This window comes from Carcharhinus amblyrhynchos, chromosome 10 (assembly GCF_965287045.1).
Source record: "Carcharhinus amblyrhynchos chromosome 10, sCarAmb.v2.hapA, whole genome shotgun sequence".
NCBI classification, from domain to species: Eukaryota; Metazoa; Chordata; class Chondrichthyes; order Carcharhiniformes; family Carcharhinidae; genus Carcharhinus; species Carcharhinus amblyrhynchos.
In genome coordinates this window covers 81,687,138-81,714,040 of record NC_137333.1, presented here as the reverse complement: position 1 = coordinate 81,714,040, position 26,903 = coordinate 81,687,138, and the positions used below count along the sequence as shown (strand labels likewise).

The 26,903-nt window shown below is 40.2% G+C and overlaps 1 protein-coding gene across 3 annotated transcripts in view; it reads left to right on the top strand.

Moving 5' to 3' along the window:
• Positions 1-26,903, top strand: part of dclk1a (doublecortin-like kinase 1a) — a 314,126-nt gene that overhangs the window by 280,844 nt on the left and 6,379 nt on the right. Inside the window, exon 17 of one of the 3 annotated variants that reach the window (XM_080197468.1) lies at positions 9,624-9,697. The exons of the other annotated variants lie outside the window; for them this stretch is intronic. Within the exon in view, the coding sequence (XP_080053594.1) occupies positions 9,624-9,697 (74 nt within the window). The remainder of the gene's footprint in view (positions 1-9,623; positions 9,698-26,903) is intronic. 3 annotated transcript variants of the gene reach the window in all.

The following is a 26,903-nucleotide window of genomic DNA, read 5'->3' as shown; positions in this document are numbered from 1 at the left end:
TTTATGATCCCACCTTGCACAACAAAATGATGTTCTGCGACTGAAGCAGAAACAGTAAATGCTGGAGGTAAGTAGCATCTTAAAATGAGAAGTGTGTGTTAACACTTCAGAGAGCAAACATCTGTCAGGATATGCTAGAATTGATGGGTCATAGAGTCATAGAGGTTTACAGCATGGAAACGGGCCCTTCGGCCTACCTTGTCCATACTGCCCAATTTTTGCCAATAAGCTAGTCCCAATTGCTCACATTTGGCCCACATCTCTCTATCTGGTGTATTGCCAGCATTTTCAGTTTTACTTCAGATTTTCCGATTTCACACATTTCCTTGCTCTGTACATACTTAATAGAATCATTCAGTGCAGAATTCAGCCCATCCAGTCTTTACTGACAGGTTTGAAACACCTGACCTCTCACCTAATCCCATCTACCAACGCTTGGCCCATAGCCTTGAGTGGCAGGGTCATTTCTGCCTGGGCTTTCCCATCCCTACCCATAGAGTAGTACTAGCCTTTTCTTGCAATCTGCTTTGTACATGAATAGGGTTGGGAAGTTTCTAACTGGATAAGTACAGGTGTAAAGCTCTGCACAGTTCTCCAACATGCAGTATATTGGAGCAGGAAAGGTTAAAGTGCACCAAGACTCAATACATTAGAGCACCATTGCTCCAGCATATTGAACCATCGTAGCCATCAACGTTGTATGAAAAATTGGTTGTCTGTTAGCTAGCTATTGTTTAGCCTTGCCTAATGTTTGCAAATTGATGGCTGAACTTTCTTGCATAACAACAACACATCTTTACTTCAAAAGTAATCTGTTGATTTTTGGACTTCTTTTCGGATGTCTTGGGTACCTGAAGGGTTCAGTATAACTGTAAGTTCTCATTTAAGAGGGCATTCTACAGTACTTGGTAATGTTCTTTCTTTGATAAGAGATGCAAGGTTAGCTATTTAACAAACAAATGATCTAGTAATTTACTTAACGTAGAATAATAACAGAAAATGCTGAGAAAAGGCAGCAACTGTGGAAAGAGAAACAAAGTTAATGTTTCAAGTTTAAGAGAGGTAGAAATGTGATAGGTTTTACGCAGTTGATAAATGAGGAAGGGGCAGGTGGAGCAAAAGATTAGGTCGGGGCTAGTTTGAAGGGCTGGAGGGATTGAATGGCAAAGATGTCTTTGGAATTACTTCTCTCCAGTTCCAAAGTAGTCATATTGGACTTGAAATGTTGACTCTGTTTCTCTCTCCTCAGATGCTGCCAGGGCAAGCTGAGTTTTCCCAACATCTTCTGTTCTTCTTCCAGGTTTCCAGCTTCCACAGTGTTTTCCTTTTATTATAATCGTTATTTCATTGTTGGTTATGGGAGCTGGCTACGCACAGATCAGCATCTGCATTTTCCTACAATACAACAGTGACTACGCTTCAGAAATAATTAATAGACTAAGTGTGTTTTGGAATGCCCTGGCAAAGGTATTCTGTAAATAGAAAGCTGTATTTTCCTTCGACAGTCTCCTAATTAATTTTGCATGGAACTCTGTGGTGTTGATAGGAATGGTTGACCATAGTCATAAATATATTTCCATTTTTCTTCTAATTGGGTTTTTGGAAGCTACTTACTTCTGCTCTTGGCCTTTTTGTTTAACATTGATTTTATTTCCCCACACAAAACATTGTCAAAAAAATTTCCTGATCTGTACGGGGAGGTATTATTGCATCTTCCCTCTTGCAGGAATGTTAGCACTATCGAGAGAACTTCCTTTGACAAAGATTATAAAATAACTGAGGGCAGAAGTATTAAATACCCTAGAAACAGTAAGAATTTCATATGTTTTATGGAAGTATTTTCCATTTGCCACTTCATACATTAAAAGCTTTGCTAAATACTGTTGCTAACACTTGCACTTTATCAAGTACCATTTCATTAGATAGAAATATTTAACTATTTAACTTGTATTCAAAATTATATTTACTGATGACAAAAGAGACTTTTTTGTCAAGGCCTTTCATCTTGCACTCATCAGGACAATTCAGAAGAATACTAAACTTAGGGGAAACCATACATTTATACTATATGAGAAGAGAGTGCTGATTGATAAACAAGTGAACTCTGATAAGGTTTTGCCATGCAGAATGCATTGGTTGAAGATGATTGTCAGTTAACTGCAAGTCATTGTTTGAAATTTCAATCAGGCAATTTAACTCTCACTGGCCAGGGTATTGTCCCCAGGAATGAACTAGTAAATGGCTGTCATTTATTCTGTTTAGCTGAAAAAGACTCAATGTGTGTACATGCTCTTTCTGTCTGCAAAGCAGAGGGCCTTGTGTATTAATATATGTAGCTTCCAGATCATGTGAATGTGTTACACTGTGAGCCCGATTGATCATCTTAAAATGATTGTCAGTGTAATTCTTAGCACACTGAGGATTATTTTTCAAATATTGCCTAACCACAGAATCAAATATTGGGCACTGTGTTTGTATTTTACAAGCAAGGGCTAGTTGGGTGAGGTCTGTATCTTGCTTGTTGTGAACAGTGGAAGAGGCATGTAGTTTGATATGATTCATTTGCCTTTGGGACATACGACCTATATACTTAGCATCACAAAAGCACTGAAATTCATATGCCACATTATTCACTTTTGTGTTGGGCAGAATGTCTTTTTGGTTTGATGATCTTTTATCACTTGTGTTCCTACTGCATGCAATATCTAGCTTCATCCATTGCTCAAGCCTTTGAGATACCTTGACCTTCCAGGATAATCTGGGGTAGAGTAGGCAATTTTCAGAGCTAAAAGGCCTTAGGCCCATTCATGAGTTTGTGATATACACCGTGAAATGATCTGATTCGGCTAGCTGTTATCCTGCAGGTTTCAGAGAGAAAGAGCATGTACACAGACTGCACCTATTTCAGCTAAACAAAATGAATGACACCTATTCACTCGTTCATTCCTCACAGCAATGTTTTGACCAAATCATGTGTCATCTTTACTGGCATTAATCAGTGACTATTTTTGATACCGGAGTTGAGGGGGTTGAGCTATGAAGAGAGACTGAATAAACTAGGCTTGTGCTCGTTAGAGTTTAGAAGGATGAGGGGAGATCTCATTGAGATGTACAAGATGATGAATGGGATGGATAGGAAAGAGGTGGAGAGGCTCTTCCCGCTCAGAAAGGACAGTAGGACTAGAGGGCACAGCTGCAAGATAAGTGGGGGGGCAGTTTAGAACGGAGTTGAGGAGGAACTTCTTCACTCAAAGGGTGGTGAATCTCTGGAATTCTCTGCCCGTTGAAGTGGTGGAGGCTGCCTTGCTAAATATATTTAAGACACGGGTAGATAGGTTTTTGATAGGCAAGGGGATTAAGGGTTATGGGGAGAGGGCGGGAAAGTGGAACTGATCCACTTCAGATCAGCCATGCTCTTACTGAATGGCAGGGCAGGCTCGAAGGGCTAGATGGCCTACTCCTGCTCCTATTTCTTATGTCCTTATGTTCTTATATGCACAATGTTGCAAATGATTATTTAAATTTCTTGTCATGCCTGATAAGTTTACATTTTGCTTGAGGGGAGGGATAGGTAGCATTTACAAATTGGACAAAACTAATCAGAGGCGAGCTGCTTGGTTTAAATTTCAAACAATGCTTGGCAGTTAACTGTCAGTCACCATCAACTGGTGCATTCTCCATGTGAATGTTTCTACCAGTGAGTAATCTCTTCTCATACAGTATAAACATGTTGCTTCCCCTGACATTGGTATTTTGGTGAATTATCCTGATGAGTGTAAGATGAAAAGCTTCAATAAAAGAACTTGTCCTTTACAGCACTATTCAAATTCTGTGCTACCAAACAACTAATTATATTTACAATTCTTTAATATTGTCAGCTTTTTGGGCATTGATTGCTGATCCCTCTGTTGTGTAGCTACCAGAACTAAAATAATAAAACTGTTTTTTATCTAAATAATTAATGATTCTGACTGTAAGAAATACTAAAATAAAGCTAATTTAGAAATTGGAATCAGCGCTGTGTTAGTATGGTTTGATTGTAGGCTAAGTTGCTAGTTTGAGATGTTCACTGCTAAAAAAGCAGAGTTTAATTTCTAAAATGTTTGTGAAAATCCTGTAATTCTATACAATAAAACTGGAATTTGAATTATTTAGCCACCACAAATCTAATAATTTCTAGAATTTGTAGAATATAATCATCAGTAAAGCTCCTAAAAACACATAGTAATTTTGATTATCTTTAACTCAGCCATGGGATGGGAGGGTTAATTGCCCATCCCTAATTGTCCTTGAACTGAATGGCTTGCTAGACCATTTCAGAGGGCATTTTAGGATCACCACATTGCTGTCACACGTAGGCCAGGCCAAGTATGGACAGTAGATTTCCTTCCCTTAAGGACATTAGTGAACCAGATGGGTTTTTGTGACAATTGACAATGATTTCATGGTCATATGTGGTTTTAATTCCAAACTTTTTTATTGAATTGTGTTGATTTCACCATTGGCTGTGGTGGGATTTGAACATGGGACCCCAGAACATTACTCTGGGCCTCTGGATTACTACTCCAGCGACAATACCACCACTGCAAAATTATTTAGATTACAGTAATTTTATTACTTGAATTTTTGGGCTATTGACATGACTTTTAAAAAATATTTTCATGTTATTTGATTTATTTGCATATTTTGACATTTAGTTTTGTCCAATTTGTAAATGCTATCTATCCCTCCTCTCAAGCAAAATGTAAACTTATCAGGCATGACAATAAATTTAAATAATCATTTGCAATTTTGTGCATATAAAATAGTCACTGACTAATACCAGTAAAGATGACACATGATTTGGACAACAACAGAAATGCTGAATATTTCCAGATTTATTTTGTTATTTCAGATTTCTGACATCTGGTGTTTTGCTTTTGTTTACATGATTTGACCATTCACAAAAATTGGATTGTCACATGATTGAAGAACTGGAAATGCTCACTTGCTGACTATTTCCAGTATATTTTTGTTATGTTAGGTTTCTAGCATCTGCAATATTTTCATAGAAACCCTACAGTGCCGAAGAAGGACATATGGCCCATTGAGCCTGCACCAACAAACAATCCCATCCAATCCCTATCCCCGTAATGCCACGTAATTACCCCGCTAATCCCCCTGACACTAAGGGACAATTGAGCACAGCCAATCCACCTAACTCACACATCTTTGGACTGTGGGAGGGAACCGGAGTAACCCACTCAGACACAGAGGAGGATGTGCAAAAAACATTATAGACAAGAGGCAGGAATTGAACCCAGTTCCATGGCGATGAGGCAGCAGTGCAAAGCACTGAGCCCATAAATTTTATTCCACTCCTGCCCATAAATATTTTGCTTATATTTACATGACTTAATCAGTTGCCCCTCAAGCAATCGGGCAAATAACCTATTATTGCAGTTAGTTTCTGTTATTAACGGCTGCACAACATTTAGTACAAAGTATGCATTTCGCAATAGGGCGAATGTAAATTCTTAGCCACAACGAGAGAAAGAAAATTCGACTGGTGAAACAACCTGGTCTATGAGCAGTAACCAGCTCTCCTGGCAGCTTTGTTAGGCAATGATGTGTGATATGGGGGGAGGGAGGACTAAATAGGAAGAGCCAAGACAAAGAGTAATACTATGATATTTTTACTGCTTTTTAAGATTCCAAATTATTTTTGATGTTGCAAAATACGTTCCTTCATTTTAAATGCTCCCACAGAAACAATTACACATTATTGTTATAAATTTAAGCTGCAGTTTAAGTCCAAAATATGGGCAGTGTTTGTTTTTTAAGGTGTGCCTCAATTAAATGCATTATACCAGAATATTCAAATGACCGAGAAAGTACATCCTGTCGAATGGCCCCAGATTTGCTCCTGAATTTGTGCTAAATTAAATGATCTCAGCTCGGATGACAGTCAGCAGTGGCCTACGTCCTTGACCGATGTAGAACAAAATGGCGAAGATTCCTCCTGTAACCTTTGCTGTACGTGTCTGTGTCTCAATGTCAAATGAGGACAAAGCTGAGTTTTGCTGTGATGGTCATGTGACAATGCTGTTGAGACATAAAATGCAGAGAGGAAAAAAGTGAATATTTTAAACACTACAGGGACCTCTCAGAGAAACTAAATAGTTTCCTATTTCAATGGTTGATCAAATTTCTAGTACTTGAGTATGATACATCTCATGGCAAGCCAGAGTTTTAACTTGTTCAGCTCACTATAGATTTGGTTAAAAATTCAAAGTAATTGATTTTTCTGTCCAATTTACAAATGATTTTCTATCAAGTACTAGCATCTGTACCAGCCAGTTACAAGGTAATGTGTGTAAGTTGCCATTGTTAACCCTTTAATGTTCGATTGTGCCCTTTGCTCATTCTTTTTACATATGTGTCTTGGAAGCTGTTTCTTAACTCACAAAATGCACCTTCCAAAATTAGAATGAATGGAAGAATATTTATGACAACCATTAAACTTTCCATTTATCAAGGGAATATATTTTTTAAAACTCTTCCGCATCAAATGGGAGGACTAGCTGCTGAACTGTATAGTCTAAGTCGTATCTGTGCAAGGAAATTGACTTTGCATGAAAATAGGCTATTTCAGTTTAGAATTTTGATCGTGAAGTAATTCACTATTACAAAATACATTTCTGCGCTAGTTTTGCTTTTGACCCCAGGGTGACCATAGGACTTCAATCAGACGTGTCTTCTTTGTTCGACTCTTCGACATGTTCTACGAGTTGAGAATAACCTCTAACCCCTAACATATCCTGTGAGGCCAGTCATTTCTTTTGGGGTCAGGCACTCAAATGGCTAAGGTTTCTAACAGGATATGCCTGGTCGTGTGGAGCTGTTTTCTCATGTACATGCCTTCTTGGTCTTCTAAGTCAATGCAATCTCTTATGTCGAGGTTATATTTTCTAAATTATAATGGATTTTATCCAGTTCAGAATTTAAATTATTTTACGTATTTTAATATTCCGTTTTAAACATATGTACAAAAATCTGACCACTTGAATACAATAATTACATAAAAATTTTAAGGACAAATACAGCAATATAATTTGATGATGTCTTAAGACACTAAATGGCAGAGTTTTTTTGTCTGCTGCTTCACTCAACAGAAGACAGAAGACATTCCTGTAGAGTTAATGTAACCAATTAACATTAGCAGGAATGAGACCTTTAAACTGCAGTTATCCAAAACTGCTATTCCCAAATTTTGAGAAATGACAAGGTTTCCATGTTAAACTCTCTATCAGTAAATCAAAGTTAAGTTATCCCTTTGGGACTGAATTCATCAAAATAAATGTGCCATCAATAGCTCTAAATGAACATGTTATATTAACTTGTCATTCAATGCAAGAACAGTCATAGCATGAGTAGTGTGGTAAGTTCGTAAATTATAAGTTTTCCAATGCAATTGGAGCTTTCAAAATATTTCCAAACCTCCCTAGTGCAGTGTTTGAAAGGGTTGCTTATAGATGGTCATTCAAAAATGGGAACTTTTAAATAAAATGTAGAAGAGAAATGAGAATTAACCAGCTGCTAGAGATTCAACTGTGATATTCATCAACAGCCATTTAAGCAGCTATAAAAAAGCACTTGCACAAAGCAAACTGCCACCAGGTGGCATCAGTGGACAGGAGGAAATAGCTTCCATCTGTTAAGAAAGGCAATGGATGTGATCAAATGGCAAGCATGGATTTAGCTTGGGGGCAGTTTCACAGAATAACAAAATGGTTGTTTTGGTAATATGTAAGATGTACCAAAGTACAACAAAAGTATTACATTTTGTATAGAAAATCTTCATATGGTCAGAAATGCATTTTTTTTTTCATTTATAAATTTATGAAAACATCCTTAAAGGTCACCAGAATCCACAAAATGTCTTGGCTTAAACTGATATTTTTAGTCTGGAAGAAATATCCAAACAAAAGAAAGGATTTAAGTCATATGGTGTAGTTGTATGGTACCATGATTTCCATGACGACTACTTGCAGGATGTGGTAGCAACTGTAAGAATAAATAAATAAGTTGATTGTGAAGTATCTAGTTAAAGATGTCGACAGTTATATGCAACAGGATCCCATTTTAGTCTAAATTACTAACTGACCCGTGTTTGCAGTTTTGATTAAGCAGTAAGCGAAAATTGACAAAATGAACTAATTTTCTGTCTTAGGCTTTTGAGAGCCATACAAGATAACAAAAATCACTCAGAAAAATTACGTATGAATATTGCAAAATATTAACTATTTCTCAATTGCTCAGATCAAAATTGGGCATCATAGTTTTTTTCAAAATAATATGAATTCCTGAAATTTAGTGACCCCCAAAAAAATCTATTGTGTTGTGCATTGCTGTTTTTCTTTATTGCATTATATAGTTTTCCCAGCTTACTTATACATGAGGATATTTATTAAGCTGATCTGTTAATGTACAGAAAGTTTAAATGAATTAATGATTTTAGTGAATATTGTAACGCCTAGATATTATAATCAAGTTATGTGCAGTCCTTAAAATAAGTTGAAATATATACTAGAGAAACAATACTTGTTTTATTCTGGTGTCTTCCACATCCTCATCCCCAGTGAACTACAGAACTCGAGTGTGTATTTCTCTTAAGCTGATAGTGTGACACACCCCAGGCTGTAGGTCCTGGGCATTTGACCAGTAGGAAGAATGCTTCTAATGAGACAAGGAAATTATGTCCAGTCATCTCTTGCATTGCCTCTTAAAGAAAAAGTCATTATAGCAAAGGCATGTACGTTCCTTGCCTAGCCATTGATATTTGAACTGGTGTAACAAATCCCAAGTGTGGCAAGTGAGTTAGAGTGACAAATAGCTCTGGAACCTCAAAGCCATGGTCAGCAAGTTAGGAAGTGAGGGGCCCACTGTTGTACTAACAATGAGAGGTTTGTACTTGGTACAAGTACCTTAACTCTTTAAGCACTAGTTCCGTGCACTCCAGGCAGAAAAGGATGGTTTATGACCACAAGAATAAAGATATCATTGGGGTGATTAACATATAGAGAACAACATGCTGTGCGTAGATGCCATTAAATGAAGTAAGTATGTATAGAATAATGGTTAAATATAGAACAGATTATTGGTATAAGAAGCTAGAAAACTTAGCAGGCAGCACATTGCCACTGTGACCACTATGTGTATTTTTTTTGAAGTTCTATTATTTACCATCCTTGGATTAAACAAAATTAAACAGAATCAGATTGATAGGTGTTCTTTTGCCTGAAATCAGGTGAATCAAATTAAAATGGTCTAGAGTATGCAGTCTGCTAAATCAGTCTGAGGGCTGTGATTGATTGACTTTGATTGTAAGGGTTTAAAAAGCCAACTTGTTACAGCATTATAGAGACTGTATGTTCTGTGAGATTTGCATGCTATTTATACATATGTAATGCAACATTGAGATTGTCCCAAACTTGCAATTTGACCATAAATGTGATGGTAAAATGTTGCCAGCCTGATGTCTGTAGCTCGGTACAGTAAGTAGCAGGCTGCTCTCGTCATGGGTCTGTTGGGTATGGGGACACAATGGCAGTCCACTGAGTTGCCGATTTCTCTCTGCTCAGCTGGACCAGGGGTTTTCCATCAACCGATCAGAGTCATTGGACTACTACCAGCAACCAGGAATGTATTGGATAAGGTATGAAATGGTGCAGTGCCAACAGTCAGTGTTTCCATGACAACGTGCTGGCAGTCTCCATTAACCTTACTTCAGCTGTCAGTTTATGCAACTAAAACTGTGCCTTTGATTTATCAAGTCCATATGCTGCTTTATCAGTCTCATTTCAATGTACAAACACCAAGCCACTTCTTTCATTTTCCACTCATGAGTCACGCTGACATTGCAAGCTTGTACCCATTTGACTTATATATGTTTAACTTAAATTTTCATCATTTTACATTTAGACCTGAAAGTAACTCAGCCGTATTCAGGTTTTTTTTTAAAAAAAGACAGACTGTTCTTATTACAGTATTTTGCATGTACTGGAAGTAGATGTAGGTTGGGGTAGGATGTGGGTGGGCATTGGCATTGAAATTGGTCCTTGCCAAGTGGCATACAGGAACCCAGTGGTGAATCAGCAGCCTACTTCACACGGTCTATTTTTGCAACGTAGTCAATGGAATAGAAAATCAGCTGTGGCGTGAAGAGGGATGCCGATTGTGGCAATGAACCCATTTCAAGCCTACCAGTGACAAAACCAATTTTATGCTCAAGTTCTATTTGAGTCAATCAAACGTGAACTGATTCAGTCACTCGCTCAAAAAATTGCTTTTGCTTTTTTTTTTAAGCCTCAACATTGCTAATCTGCTCCACTTCTCACATATTCTTGTTCAGAAGAGGCTTCAACATTTGCCGAATTGGTAGAAAACTAAATCCTCATGTTACCTCTATCATAGTTTTGTCTCTTACATGTCTTAGCTCCCCACATCCTCTTTAAGGTTGTAGTGTGGATGACTAAACCATAGACTTAGCTTTTATTTCCATTGCCAATATTGGCTCACACTCTGGCCAGCTGGCTTGCATTAGTTGGCTTGTAGAGTGGCCCATTTGATAATTGGCTTGTACTCGATTTTAAATGTGTAATAGTTTTATATTTTGCTTTTTTTAAAAAAGACTTTTCAGCCTTCATCAAAACCCATGCCCCTTGATTAGAATCAAATTTGTCACAGTTCTGTTTATTCTCAATCATATGGAAGGGAGGAAGGATGTAGGCTGTGACTCTTTCAGAATTGGTTTCAGGATTGTATAGCAATGATCCAGAAAATCTTGTAGAAGGGGAGTGAGGGGAGGGTGGTGATTGGGGGGGGTTTGAAGGTAGTTGGGTGATCAGGAGGTACGGTGGGGTGGAGGGGAAGATAGGAGTGGTCAGAGCATTTGAGAGGATCGGATGGGGGGATCCGGGTATTAGGACAGTCACGTAGTGTGGGGGCCAGGAAGGTAATCGGGTGATCAGAGGGTTATGGGCGTTGGGTGGATGGGCAGAGAGGCTCATCAGAATGCAGAATGATGGGGGAGGAGGTAGTCTTGGGTTGCAGGTGTTCGACTGGAAGGATCAGATGGGTTGTCGGGAAGGCTATTCAGGGGATGGAGGATCTTATCGAGCGGCAGAGGGGAGGTGGGGGGAATGGTGGGGTACTGTCAGGAAGGTAGTCAGTTGTTGGAGATATTTGGGGGGGAAGAGGATGTCAGGGTCTGGCAGGGTGGGGGGTAGTCAGGAGGTTTATTGGGTGGTCGAGCAGGTTGGCAGATGGGTCCAGTGGGAGATTGAGGGATCAGTAGAACAGCTACCCATGAGTTAGAACTGGTTTTAAACCTTCTAACTTTGTGGAGGTAATTCTTATTAATAGAGTCAGGATCATCTGAAGTCTGGACTTTAAATCAGAGTTTCTGAGGGTACCCCTTGCACGGTAATTGCCCAACAGAAATTGAAACTGCCCTGGCAATTCCCATGCAGTTCTTGCCTTGGTACTTCCAAGAAGTCCCCTAGTACATCTTCTGAGCTATGACCCTCTGGGGAACAAAAGATCTGAGCCATAGATTCTTTTTGTGCCTCTCACCTGTTGTTCAAATTAGTTGCTCAGGGCCAGAGAAGTATACTGTTAAAGACCCATTACACCTCATTCAATGAGGCATCATTTTCACTAATATTTTCATAAAAATCTAATAGCACAAGAAGTGGGAATTAGCAACAAATCAGTGATTTCTAATAGATTTCAATTTGCACAAATATTGGTACTGCATCTTTTGGAGGAGTGGAGAATCATTGACAGCAACATTTCTGCATTTAATTGCACATGTAGAAATCAGAAATTGCTGTCAGATTTGCAGAGTAATGACAGTGAATGCTGACACTTTCACCACAGTGTCCAGGTTAATATGACAATGAATAAGTACTGAATAAGAGTACAGATTACTCCCAGTAAGTGTAAATATTGTACTTCAATTTTAATATAGACTGCTTTTTCAACTTTTGTATTGTTCACTATCAGTCGATAGCTGCATGCCACGTGTCACAATCACAATAGCATCTTGTGTTTTACTTTCACATATATGTTGTTGCAGTATAGAGGTTGCTTTGTTTAATATTTGTTGTCCTAACTGCAGAGAGTTCCTGTTCATTCTACAGGGTATGAATTACTATTAAGAACCAAATTTTATTTTACTTTCAAGCTGTGTTCCAAACAATTACAGTTCCAACAGATGTCATCAATGTTTAGCACCAATATTGTACATAACAGCCATTCTTTACTGTCGCCAAGTAGTTGACAGCAGCCTACATAGAGAAAAGATTGGCCTACCCTTGTTATCTGTGCCTGCTTGCAATCCACCATAAGTTCTAATGATTGGATGCAGCAGGAGCTTTTTCTTCGTGCATGGGCACAGATTCAATCACTTCTGATGCATATAAAGAACCAAAGGAAGAAAACTTTTGCATTTATCTGTTGGCTCCTTACTTCCTCGGAATGTCCTAAAGTCCTTCACAGCCAATTAATTGCTGTTTGAAATGTAGTGACTTACAATCTGTAAGCCAAGCAAATTGTCCCTTTTTTTTTGAGATCTTTTTCTCGGGTGCTGTTTTTGGGCAAATGCAGCAGCTGTTTTCTACACAATTTCTCCAACAGTAATTAAATCAAATCACTAGTTAATATGACCTGTTAAATACTATTAGGATTGCTTATTGTTACTAAAAAGATACTACTTTGCTTTGAATTGTCTCCTCTTCTGATGGGCTACAAGGTTTGTTACAAAAACAATGTTTGCTCTTCTTCAATCTCTATTTGGTTCGCTCTGTGATTCTACTGCAATTGCTTTGCAGTTTCAACTTTGTATCTTTAAAGATCTCTTGGCCTCTTTTATAACAACCTCCTTACTTATTAATTCAAGTATCCTCCGAGAGCATTTCCTTTGTTTGACAGTCACATTTTTGGGGAAAGGTGCTTCTAGCTAGGACACACTACTATTCAGATGGAAACATCCCTGGTTCCTAATCCTCCTTGAGCAAAATAAAAGATCTTCAGCTTAAAAAGTCCTTCCGATAGCCTGCTTAAGCTTGCATCATCCTTAGTAATTTTGCTTGTTGTTAATTCTTAAAATAGTTTCTCTGGGTTTAATACCAATAATCATCATCCATAAACTAGGGCTATTTTGCAAAAACGTGTTCCTTATTACTCTTGGGCTCATGCACTCTGATCGAGTCATTCTGCTCATGAAGTTTACTCATCCACATAATAAATATAATGGTTCAAAAATGGTTGTTAAATTGCATTGATTAAATTATAATTTCAATTCGTACTTCAAAATCAAATTCACAAAGTCAATAATCTATACTCTGCAAGACATCTTTATATCCCAAGTGAAAAATCTGATGAAGGTACTTGCAGATGTTAAATTGCTTTCCTGGCAACTAATAGCTGACAATTATATCTGCTGAGTTATGCAAGAATAATGCTACTGATAACCCACTATGGACATGTCCCTCCGGTGGCAGTAGCCTTTCCAGGAGTTGCTTATAATAAGTAAACTATGGACCCTTTATTTTGGACTGTTCAACCATTATGCTGAGAAGGCTCCCATCATCAGTAGATCAAACTGGAATTTATGTGGGTCCCCTTTCTGCCAATAGTTTACTGTTTTGCCATTGAAGTTCCTCCACAGGTCAACTAAGTTTGTTGGACACAAACTAAGAAAGACTGAAGAACCGAATATTCCTAATATGATTTAACACATTCCTGTATTCTTTACAAGTGAAATAATAGCTTCAGAAAGTCAAGGAATCTCTGGCCGCCCACTCTGACTTTAGCATTTGCACTTAAATACTTGAAAAATTAAATATTGAACAGTAATAAAAATCCACAGCGTGGATTTTTTGTGCTCTCCTTTGTGTGAGCTTGGTGTAGTTATAGTGGGGCAAGAAAGTGGAGTGGAACTCATTTGCACCCCTTTCTAGTTGAATTGATCAATTTCATTAGAAACCCCTTCCATGCTCCCAATGCACCATCAAGATGCCACACCTGGAGCAGGACTGGCTGGATCGTAGAATCCCAACAGTGCAGAAGAGGCCATTCAGCCCGCCATGTCTGCACCAACTCTCTGATGGAGTATTTTACCCAGGCCTTATTCCTGTAACCCCCACATATTTTCCATGACTAATCCATCTAATCTGCACATCTTTGTAAATTACAGAGCAATTTAGCATGACTTTCCCTCAAAAGGCCACCAGTCATGCCACATGACGTAAAGCAAGCACACATGCTGTTCTGGTATTGTAAGTCACCATTAGGATTTGATGGTTAGGATGTGCATTCACAAAGGTCCATTCAGGAGCCGTGGATGTCCTAAAATGCTTAATAGCTGAAGAATTGCTTTTTTTTTGGGAAATCTCTGTGCAATGTAGAAAGTATGGCAGCTAATTTTGAAAACAACCTGGTCCCACAAACAGGTAATTGGGCAATCTGTTTATCTCTATGATAAGGTTGGAGGGATAAATATTGCCCAGAACACCAGGTGATCTCCCATGTTCTTCTTCAAATAAGAGCCATGGGAATTTTTACATCTTAAGTAGCAGATGAGCCTTACTTTAACTTCGGAACAAATGAGCAGGAAAAAATCATTTTCTCCTTGTTCCACCAGTCAACAAGATCATGACTGATCTGGTTGTGGTCTCAATTTCACTTATTGTCTGCTCCCTGTAACCCTCATCTATCAAGAATTTGCCTAACTCAGCCTTCAAAAGTTCAGTGACTCAGCCTCCATCATTCTCTGGGGAAGAGAAATTCACCGACTAACAACAATCTGAGAGAAATTTCTTCTTATCTCAGTAAGGGAGAACGCTTATTCATGAACTGTGTCCCCCGGTTCTAGTCTCTCCCACAAGTGGAAACATCCTCCTGGTACTTATCGTGTCAAGTCCCCTCAGGATTTTATGGCCAGCATTTTCTGACTTCACCCTTGGCTGGGATTCTCCAGTCCCGCTGCAGTGAATGGAGTTTTGGCTGAGCACCAAATTCTCCGTTCTCGGTGGCGAGGTGTATGGCATCGAAGAAATTGAGCCTGTGTGTTTCAATAAGATCGTCTTTCATCCTTCTAACCTTCGATAAATACAGGCCCAATCTGTTCAACCTTTCTTCATAGGATAAGCTCTTCATTCCAGGAATGAATCGAGTAAGCTAGCTTCTCATCTGAAGAGATGGCACTTCCAACAGCGCAGCACTCCTTCGGTGTGTACCCAAATGGTAATCCACCCAAGGGAGCTCAGTTGCTGTTTTGAGAATATCACAACTATAAAGGATTGAAGAGGAAAGAACTTTTATTCAGAGTTGGCCATGAAGCCAAAACAGGTTGCTGACAGTAAAACGCGAACTAGAGATTTAACTGCAGCATCCTGTTCACTTAAAGTCACAGCAGCCCATTTAGAATGGATGCATTCCTTCATATTTGGATATCATGGAGTTTCAGTTAATGCAAAGCTCCCTATGCCATCAGGAATAGGGACACACCACTTCCACTCTGCCTTCTCAGAGATTTAGATAACTAGTGGCTAATATCGATCAGAGACAGAAACTAACATCAGCAATCAAACAGCACCCCTGAAACAGCCAGCTGATCCCCCCCCCCCACACCAATATCAATGATGAAAAACAAAATAACTTCCATTCCTGTGGCTGTGGCCACTTGGCATGTCACTTGTTGTTTCAATCGATATTCATCACAGTGATGTGACAGGAAACGAGGTACAGAGGGACTTCTATTCGTTCTAAATCAGCAAGATGCATTTATTTCAAAACTGTGCGCACGTTGAAATCAATATAAATAGGGACAGCTGTGGGCTTTCTGGGTAAAATTAAAATATCCTGTTTTGTTATTTTACATCTAAAATGAATTTACTGGCTTATCCTTAGTAACTGCTGCAGCTTCCAATGCTCTTTGGGAGTGTCAACCATAGTGCAATTGTCCAATTAAACAAATATTGGTTTTTATTGCATTTTTTTTGCAAGGACACTTATTTTGCGAATGGAAATTAAATTGACTGGCATCGTAGTCAATGTCAAGAATCATCCTTTCAGTTTCTCATTTGCCCAGCAAGACAAAACATACATTTCATTTGCTGATAAGTAAAGTCTTTCAGTTCTTCGCTGTAAAAGAATAAGACTTTTTTTTATGGGGGGATGCGGGGCACTGGGATGCCTTAACTCTGGGAGGGAGAAAGGAAATCTTCCACTTGCACAATTAACTTTTTTTGGCCGACTATGCCTTTGAACAAATTCCTGCTGACGTGTTTGTTCACATCACCCTCTTTCTTTTGGTGCATACTCTGTCACCTGTTGAGCAAGGCATTTGGATACCACCGATGTTACCAACCCATCTGGGTTGGAACCAATGAACAAGTTCAAATCTTATGAGTACTTGTCAGAGTTGCTCATTTCTTACATAAGTGGTCTTGCCATTGCGCTTGCAAGATATAGATGAAGAGATGGACGTCAAATTCATCTAAATACTTTACCGTGTTGAGAATTTTCATGAGCGTAGCTGGTCCGTTCTACTTTACTGGCTTCTGAATCAAGATGGTTTAAAAGACCCCAATTGTCACCTGAGCCAATACTGCCATAAATGTAACCTGCCAGCAGTAATTAGAGTCCATGGCTGGAAATTTCATCCTCCAGGCAGATGGCTGGAGTCTGGAAAAAACCTGGCCCATCTGCCTTGGGGGAAAGTGCCCATAAAGGAGGGATTTTTAGTGCCGAGGGCTGGGTGCAAGCTGGAAACAGACAGTTGACTTGGGAAGAAGTTTGGGAGCAGCCAGAGGCTGCTAAAATGGCCTGCCTCAGCGTTACTTAAAAATACAAAGGTCCTGCGGCCCTTACCCCTCACAACCACCTCCTCCCACCACCGCACCCCTCCCCCCCCTCCCCACCCACCCACCATCACACACTCCTCATGTCCCATCTATACTTCCAACCAAACCCCTATGAACCCTCCAAGTTATGGCATTCTATCCACATTCCCAAAGGCCCATCACACACCTCTGCGAAGCAACGAAGCCCAGCCCATCACGCAAACCAGCCTCCCATCCATTGACCCTGTCAGCACTTCCTGCTGTCTCGGAAAAGCAGCCAGCATAATCAAGGACCCCATGCATCCCGGACATTCTCTCTGCCACCTGCTTCTGTCTAGAAAAACTGACTCAGGCACAGCTTCTTCCCTGCTACCATCAGATTTTTGAATGGACCTACCTTATATTAAGTTGATCATTCTCTACACCATAGCTATGACTGTAACACGACATTTTGCACCTTCTCTTTTCCTTCTCTATGAACGGTATGCTTTGTCTATATAGCACATACGAAACAGTATTTTTCATTGTATACTAATAGATGTGACAATTATAAATTAAATCATATCTATGATACTTGCATACCTTTTGACTTCCTAGATATGATTCAGAATCAATGAACCCTATTGTGACAAATAGTCTATTTGATAGTACAGAACTTGAGTATTGCTTGGAAAAAGACATGTCAAAGCTTTTCATCTTGTACACATCAGGATTATCATAATATCAGCATGCAAGAAAACAACAACTTGTACTGCATGAGAAGAGAATGCTGATTGAGATTCAGGCCCATATTTGTGTTTACTGTTAGTTAAATACATTAATACACAAGATCTGTTCTTTTCAGATAGGAAGAACACGGACACACATTGTGCCTGTTTCACCTGAACAAAATAATTGAAACCATTCATTGAATTAAGCCCAGGGCAATGCTTTGACCAATCAGAACCAAGCTTCCTGCTTTAAATTTCAAACCGTGCTTCTCAGTTAACTGTCAGTCATCAACTACTGATGCATTCTCCATGACAATGCTTCTACCATTCAGAGTCCATTCATCAACCAATCAGCATTCTCTTCTCATACTGTGTAAATTGTTGTTTTCCCAAAGTGTCCTGATGGATGCAAGATGAAGAACTTTGACATCCCCTTTTTCATCTTTCATGACAGTAAGACGTTCACAAAAAAGCTTTAAAAGGTAATTCATTCATCCGTTATTGATGACTAAAAAGAGTCATTTCACTACAAGGCAATTAAAATGCTAATCATCTAGAACCTTTAAAGCATCAATAGAGAAACCAGAAACACTTGAAACTATTAGACTCTATGTAAATAAACATTGTAATATTGACTACCAAAATCAGAACCAGAGCTGACAGTGAAGCAATGTTTTCCCTAGGCTGCAGCTGTTTCAACAATAGTAATGGATGTCTGGACTCTCAGCCCAAGCCTCATTATGTATGCTTGGCTAAGACCCCAGACATCCATTATCAGCATTGCTTGATTGACGCCTCAGGCTCTCGCTGATCTCTGAAGCCAATTTCACACTGCTTACTTACACAATGATTAGTGATTTAGACGTTTGTGCTTTTTCATTTTGATACTTTAAAGGATTTAGATGATTGACACTTCTATTGCCTTGCAGTGAAATGACAGTTTTTTAAAGCATTGAAAGTAATGGATGAATTACTTTTTTAAAGAGCTCTTTTGGACACATCCTACTGTCATGATAGGGTTCATTGGTTCATGATAATGCCTAGAGAAGGCCAATGGGCATGAAAATGCCACAACTTGGCCTAGAGTGAATAGCCATGGGGGCTGGTGGAATGCCTTGTTTGATAGTGGGGACATGGGGCTCTGAAATGGATTTGAGGGACCCTGATTTAGCAAAGACAGCCTATGGAAGACATTTGAACTTGCTTTTTAACAGGTCCAATCATGCAGACTAGAGTCCATGACTCCTCTGAGGGGCTGGGAACTGTGACTCTTTACAAACCTGGCCCAGCTACATGATGATTGCCCAGGAATAGAATGTGCCTATTACAGCAATGGGAGCTGCCAGGTTAGCATGTTGAGTATGGACCTTGGCATTCCTGGAAATCAGACACGTTGGGAATGGGTCTCTGGAATCAGATCTAGCCAACCATTTTTGAAGGATCCCTAAGTCATCCCAATTTGGTGAAAATTCAGACCCATAAGGGGATTCAAGTGGAGGTAGTAGTGGCCTCATCCGAAGGTTGGAGAGCGGAAGAGACCCCCGCGTCCCTCTTTTAGGGAAAACCGGTTGCATCTTGTGCCACTCCAGCATTTTCTCTGTGGAATCAAAAATCCCGGGCCGGATGTCTTGTCTACCTGGAGCTGTTGGCCAATTAGAGACCTGAAGCTCTACTGGGGAGATGGTAGCTGCTGCTGGTATGGCACAGACCCGAGGCTTTGGACTGAAGAGGCACCCAGGTAGAAGTAACAGATCATGGGGAGGGTTGGCAGCAGGGCAGGGATCTGGCCCTCAGTGGGCTCCACCAAACTTTCCCCCACCTACCTTTCCCATTTCTGTTGTGGGAGGCAAGGGAGGAAATTGCAGGGGCTCTGACCCAAATTTTTAATTCCTTCCTGGCCACCAGGAGGTGCCAGAGGATTGAAGAACAGCTAATGTGGTCCCACTATTTAAGAAAGGCTGTAGAGACAAGTCAGGGTACTACAGATCAATGAGTCTCACACCTGTGGTTGGGAAACTACTGGAGAAGATTCTGAAGGAGAGAATCTATCTCCATTCGGAGAGGCAAGATTTGATTAGGGATAGTCAGCATGGTTTTGTCAGAGAGCGGTCATGCCTTACAAATTTGAAAGAATTTTTTAAGCATGTAACCAAGTGTGTGGATAAGGATAGTGTGGCTGATGTAGTTTACATGGATTTCGGCAAAGTCTTCGACAAAGTCCCACATGGGAACCTTATTAAGAAGACTAATGCACATAGGATACAGGGTGATCTGACAAGGTGAATTCATAATTGGCTTAGCGGTAGGAGACAGAGGGTGGTGACAGATGCCTGCTTTAGTGATTGGAAGCCAGTGACCAGTGCATACCACAGGGATCCGTGCTGGGCCCCCTATTGTTCGTTATTTATATAAGTGACAGTAATGACTGTGTGGGAGGTCAGATCAGTAAGTTTGCTGATGACACAAACATTGGCCGAGTGGTTAACAGTGAGGTTGAGTGTCTTGGGTTACAGGAAGATGTAGACAAGATGGTCAAGTGAGCAGATAAGTGGCAGGTGGAATTTAACCCTGAAAAGTGTGAGTTGATGCATTTTGGAAGGAGTAATTTGACAAGGAAGTATACTATGAAAGATCTGACACTGGAAAGTTCCAAAGAACAAAGGAACCTTTGCACGTTTATTCACAGATCTCTGATTGTGGGAAGGAGGTAAATAGGGTGGTGAAAAAGGCATATGGCATACTCACCTTTATCAATCAGGGTCTAGATTACGAAAGCAGAGACGTCATGATGGACTCGTATAGAACTTTGGTGAGGCCACATCTGGAGTACTGCGTGCAGTTCTGGTCACCACATTACAGGAAGGATGTGGTGCACTGGAGGGGTGCAGAGGATATTTACCAGGATGCTGCCTGGGATGGAACATTTAAGTTATGGAGAGAGGCTGGGTAGGTTTAGGTTGTTTTCATTGGAACAGAGAAGACTGAGGGATGACCTAATTGAGATGCTCAGGATTATGAGGGTCATGGACAGGGTGGATAGGGACCAGCTGTTCCCCTTAGTTAAAGGGTCAGTTACAAGGGGACACAAATTAAAAGTTGGCTGGGGGGAGGTTTGGGGGGATTTGACGAAAAATGTTTTTACCCGGAGGGTGGTGACAGACTGGAATGCACTGCCTGGGAGGATGGTGGAGGTGGGATGCCTCACATCCTTTAAGAAGTATCTGGAGGGGCACATCGTAACATTCAAGGCTATGGGCCAAGTGCTGGCAAATAGGATTAGGTGGGCAGGTCAAGACATTTCATGCGTCGGTGCTGACTCGATGGGTTGAAGGATCTCTTCTGCACTGTAATATTCTGAGATCCTGATTCTGGATCGTCGGATCAGGTACTGTGTAGCTTTGAAAAAGAACCTTTCTTTATAAACGCCCAAGCAAATGCAACAGATTAGCTTGTTGTGATCTTGGCTCAGCAAGGGTTAACACCAGCACATAGGTAACACAGGTCAGTTAAGGTCCTTAAGTGAGCAGTAATTTGGTGGGAATGTGGCGGGATCTCCACTAGCTACCCTTTCACTCAATTAAATGCCTCCTCCCGCCAGCTTATTCATCATTTATCATGGGGGTACAAGTTTCCTCCCGTGAGTACAAATAGAGTCACACAGAAGCATCATCCTTGGAGAACCGTCCCTCTTTGGGTAGCTTCTCTTGGTGCAATAGTCACACTGCCATGGTAGGAACTGACCAATAACAAAGGAAGCACCTAGATTCATTCATTTCTAAACTGGTTAGCCAGTGCGTTCCTCCACTTTCTCCAGTGGAACTGATGGTCAATTTATATCTGGTTGACTTTCCTTCATTACTATCCTTTACTTGATAAACATAAATTTAGGTTAATGGTGACCTGTAATTGTTGGCAAAGACTTTAAAATAAATTGGTTCTGAAATTTTGTACTTAAATCTTTAAATTTAAATGCGCAATTTCCAAACTCCATGAATTCATGCAATTATAGACTTCTGTGTAGTATTTCCCTGTTTCCTTGCTGAGTTTTGTTTTACTTTCTCTTGCCTGCTTTATTTGCATGTATTCCTGTCTTCATTTGGTTCAGTTGTTACGTTTTTCTTGTATTTTCATGATCCCTGTTTTCTTTTTGTAATTTTCTCGTGCTAACCCTATGTCCCTTGATGCGTTCCTTATATTTTTTTTACCCCATGTTCCCTCTGTGATACCAATACAAGTACACCAGGAGCACAACTGAAACATTGAACTTCTGATATTGTGGTGAAAATTGTATGCCTGAGAAGAAATCTCCAAGAAAATGTAAGAAAATGTTTGAGGAAATTAAGTTGTACATTACTTTACCATTTGCTTTGCTATTTTTGGCCCTGATTTTCTCCCCTTTTCATTCTTATCTTTGGATCTCATTCTATTCTGGAGAAAGGGTGCCGGATTCTGTGCATAGAATCAGTTTAATGTGTGGAAGAATTTCTAACTAATCTCAATACTCTTACATTTCTTTCTTTGCACCTAAAATTAAGAGGTCTTACAGTTCTTGAGTTGCAAGTGAGTTATGAAAATTACAATGGATATTAGGAGAGGTCAAATGGTCTGTAATGATCTTTTCTGGGTGCATAAGCATTCAGCTTGGTGGATAGTGTGCATTTGCACATTCTATACTGAAAATATGCCAGTCACCATATTCATAGCATCCCCATAGTGCAGAAGGAAGCTATTCAGCTCATCGAGTCTGCACCGACTCTCTGACAGGAGTATTTACCAGGCCGCCTTCCCTGCCCTATCCCCGTAACCCCACACATTTACTATGGCCAATCCACATTTTTGGACTGTGGGAGGAAACTAGAGCACCTGGAGGGAATCCACGCAGATGCAGGAAGAATGTGCAAATTCTACACAGTCACTCAAGGCTTGAACCTGGCCCCTGGAGCTGTGAGGTAGCAGTGCTAACCACTGTGCCGCCCTGCATTGGAAAAACTCTCCAGAATCCTGCTCCTGAAACAGACATTAATCCCTTTATTGGCAAACAGTAAGCCTGACGCTGATTTCAACTAAACTGTCCTGAACATTGTCAGGCTAGTTGCTTTCAGGTAGCCAAATTTAAATGCAGCCTAACCGGCAACCTTAAAGAACAACTGAGGTCATCACTAAAAAGGTAAGTTTGTTTAAAGCGCATAGAGCAGAAAGGTGCAGGAGTTCTTCTCCGAGTCTACTGCTCTCCAGAAGACTGTTGTCAGCCCCCTTCCCGATCACCGTCTTCCTCCATCCTTCTCAGAGTCTTCTTGGGCCTGTGGCTAAAAGTTTTTGTGCACTTTGCTATTGCAGTGCTTAGGCAAAGGAGCAGATGTGAGCAGTGCGCTAGTCGAATTGAAATGAGGCCCAAGACCAAATATTGAGTGAACCTCAGGCCTGGCACAGGTGCCCAGTTTATTCTGGCAGACTAATTATGTATCTGTTCTTTGATTCTAGAACAAGGAACATGGAACAGCATAGCTTATGAACAAACCCTTTGGCGCATGATGTTGTATGGAACATCACGCCAAATTAAATCTGCCTGCACTTGGTCCAGATCCCTCCATTCCTGCATATTTATATGCTTATCTAAAAGCCCCTTAGACATCCTTATCACATCTGCCTCCACCACCATCCCTGACAGTGTGTTCTGTGTTTAAAAAAAACTTGCCCCTCACATGTCCTTTCATCTTTCCCCCTCTCATCTCAAGTGCACATGCCCTAGCATTAGACATTTCAACTCTGGGAAAAGGATTCTGACTGTCAACCTTATCCATGCCTCTCATGGACTTCTATCAGATCTCCTCTCTGCCTCTGTTGCTCCAGATTGTCCAGCCTCTCCTTTTATAGCTCATACAGTCTAATCCAGGCAGCATCCTGGTAAATGTCTTCTGCATCCTCACTAAAGCCTCTACATCCTTCCTGTAATGTTGGGACCAGAATTGAACACAACACTCAAGTGCAGCCTAACCAAAGTTTTAAATAGCTGCAACATGACGCCTGACTCTTGTACTCAATGCCCCGACCAATAAAGGCTAGCATGCCATATGCATTCTTTATCATCCTATTTATTTGTGTGACCACTTTCAGGAAGCTATGGACTTGAACACCAAGATCTCTCTGTACATCAATGCTCTTCAGGATTCTTTCATTAACTGTACACTTACGCTCTACCTTCAGATTATAACGTTCCAGCTTAAGTTGGGTTATTCAGTGCACACACTACCTCTCTCGTTCATGGGTTTAACCAACATCAAGGGGACATTTCTTATGAGGACTGAATTTCGGTTCTATATTCACCATTCAAATATTCCAAATATAGTCTGATGAAACTCGTGCGAGAATTAATCCACAAAAAATTCAAAGGACCAGCCAACTTGAGTTGCCTCTGTATCCCTTCCATTGTCAAGTGCCAAGTTGCCTATTTGCCTGGGTATGGCAAAAAGTAGATATGTTCAAGTATCCTTTCCCTGACTATGATATATTTTATTAACTCTAACATTTTGTTTTAACTTCTGGTTTATTTTCATTTACATTGTGATGAGATTTCAGGGCACTGACAGTAACGGGAATAATCACCTGCTAGCCCATCAAAGGGGCTCAGTAAAGCCAGAAGACTCTAATTCACTAATCATAAAATCCTACAGTGCAGAAGGAGGCCATTTGGCCCATTGGGTCTGCACCAACCACAATTCCACCCAGGCCCTATCCCGATAACCCTATGCATTTACCCTAGCTAGTCCCCCGACACTAAGGGGCAATTTAGCATGACAAATCCACCTAACTAGCACATCTTTGGAGTGTGGGGGGGGAACCCAAGCACCTGGGGGAAACCCACACAGACACGGGGAGAATGTGCAAATTCCACACATAGTGACCCAAGCAGGAATCGAACCCAGGTCCCTGTCATGGTGAGGCAGCAGTGCTAACCACTGTGCCACTGTGCTTTACTTCACCTTGATCAATGCATCAAGAAACAATTTCTCTCCACCTAGATCATTCTATAAAGATTGTACCCACATTGCAAACTGTGTAACTGATAATTATCACCAAGTTAAATGTGGCTCTCCCACTAGAATTATAGTTGCCTTCAGCAAACTTCTGCAGTATGATGGTTGTACATACTCTTCCCTTGCCTGAATGAGTACAGCTTCAACAACACTTGAGAAGCAAGATGTCGTCCAAGACAAAGCAGCCTGCTTGATTGCACCCCACCCCGCGTGCCCCCATTAATCACCTTAAGCATTCACTTCCTGCTCAACTGACGCAGCAGCAGTATTTACTATCTATAAGATGCACTGCAGCAATTCACTAGGATTCCTTTGGTTGCACCTTCCAACTCTGCAGCTTTGCCATCTAGGAGGGAAAAGGCAACAGATCCATGGGATCACCATCAACTTTAAGTTCCCCTTCCACATACAATCCTTGCTTGGAACTATATCATCATCATTTCACTGTCGCTGGGTCAAAAACCTGGAACTCCTTTTCTAACAGCACTGTGGGTGTACCTATAACCACATGAACTGCAGAGCTTCCAGAAGGATGTTCAGCACACTTTCTCATGGACCATTAAGGAAGGGCAACAAATGCTGGCCTAGCCAGTGATGCCCACATCCTGTGAAAGAATAACATCCCATCTTACTCCCTTCTCTGGTCACAAAATGATAATTATAGAATGTTGATTGGTTCAGGTTTGAGGTTGTGGGATAACAGCAGAGTATTTCACTTTGGGAGCCTTACATGTGACACCAGTCCAGTCTGATGGTATGACAGTCCCTTCTCAGTTTTAGCTGCATAGATCCCAAATGAAATGAGCCTGAACTTTTACAGCCCTTTCGCATAGACCTAAAGCTCAAAATTTCCCGCAATTTGGCACTGAATTGGCAGCCTTACTTAGAGAAATCCCATGTTAACTGCTGTGGGAAATGAAAAATGCCTCTAATTTAATTAAGGACAATCTACAGAGACTGAAAATCAAGGCACATTACTATTTGGTCAAAATAAAGGGAGCCAGAGAATGCTGAACAGTAACACTGAGTTCGCAAAATAAGAAAGTATCCAATTTCCCAGAACACGACTGTAAAACAAAAAAAAATCAAAAACATTAAATGGAGAGATTGTTCTTCAGTGCAAGCATAAGAGTTGAGAATGATGGGAAATGTCATAACAATTTATCCCTTCCACTCTGCATGTTGTTGATGCAGTTTAGAGAAGCATATTAACATGAAAACTAATACTCTTCATGGCTATTTGATCTCAGACTTCGATTAAAACAGGTTGCTGTAATGGGATTTCTGCTTCCAATTTCAGTATTGTAAAATTCTTACATACCATCAGCGGCTCATTAACGCAACCTGAAAGTCTCTTAAATCCATTTTATTAAGCTTTAACCTTAGTTTATCTCAAATATATCGATTGTACCACAGATGTGAGGTTATTTTTCTTTTCAAATTGTTATTATGTAGTTGTACTGACCATATGAGTGTTTTGTATACCGAAATAAGGGCAAAGAACTTTGAAAAGGAAAACAAGACCAACAGAGGGTTTTAATCAGCTTAAGGGCTCCTATTCCAGCATAAAACATCCAGAAACATTTACTGTGGTCATTAGTATATCAACATAGTTATTGAGCTCAGGGAGCTGGAGTTGCTCTTAGAACGTATGCATTTACTGCACATTAATCGCTACTCTCGATTCATGCAATATCTAAGATTCAAGTGATCTATTTTTTGATGTTAAATTTTTGAGTGTCATATTGTTTTAATAGCCTTTCCTTTATCATAAAAGTTAATGCATTTGCATTTTTCTAAGTAGCTAAAGGTTATAAAGTATGAATGGTGGTGAAAGTGCTCATCTCAGCAGGAGCTGCTTAAGTGAGAGTGGAAAAAACCATGAGACCTTCAACTCACTTGCTTGCTGCTTATTCTACACTTTAAATTCCTGATTTGATTATGTAATGGCAACATGCTGTTGAGATGTTCATTATAATTCATATGAGTCTAAATATGATTTTAAAGAAAATAGTGTGATTTTCCTGGTTTCACATACATTGCGATAGTCTCCTCCATTTCAGTCGAGGGCCAAAGGCCAGCTAGCTTCATATGTGTCCAGACAGACCTTTTAAAGCTGCACTATTCGCTTCTCTTAATACCATCCTGGTGTACTTTAGAGATTGTTTTCAGTTCTCAAGTGTCACTGGCTTTATGGAAAAGTATGAAGAAAACGGTGAAAGGATGCCAGGGATATCAGGGAGCACCAGACGCAGACCGGTGGGGTG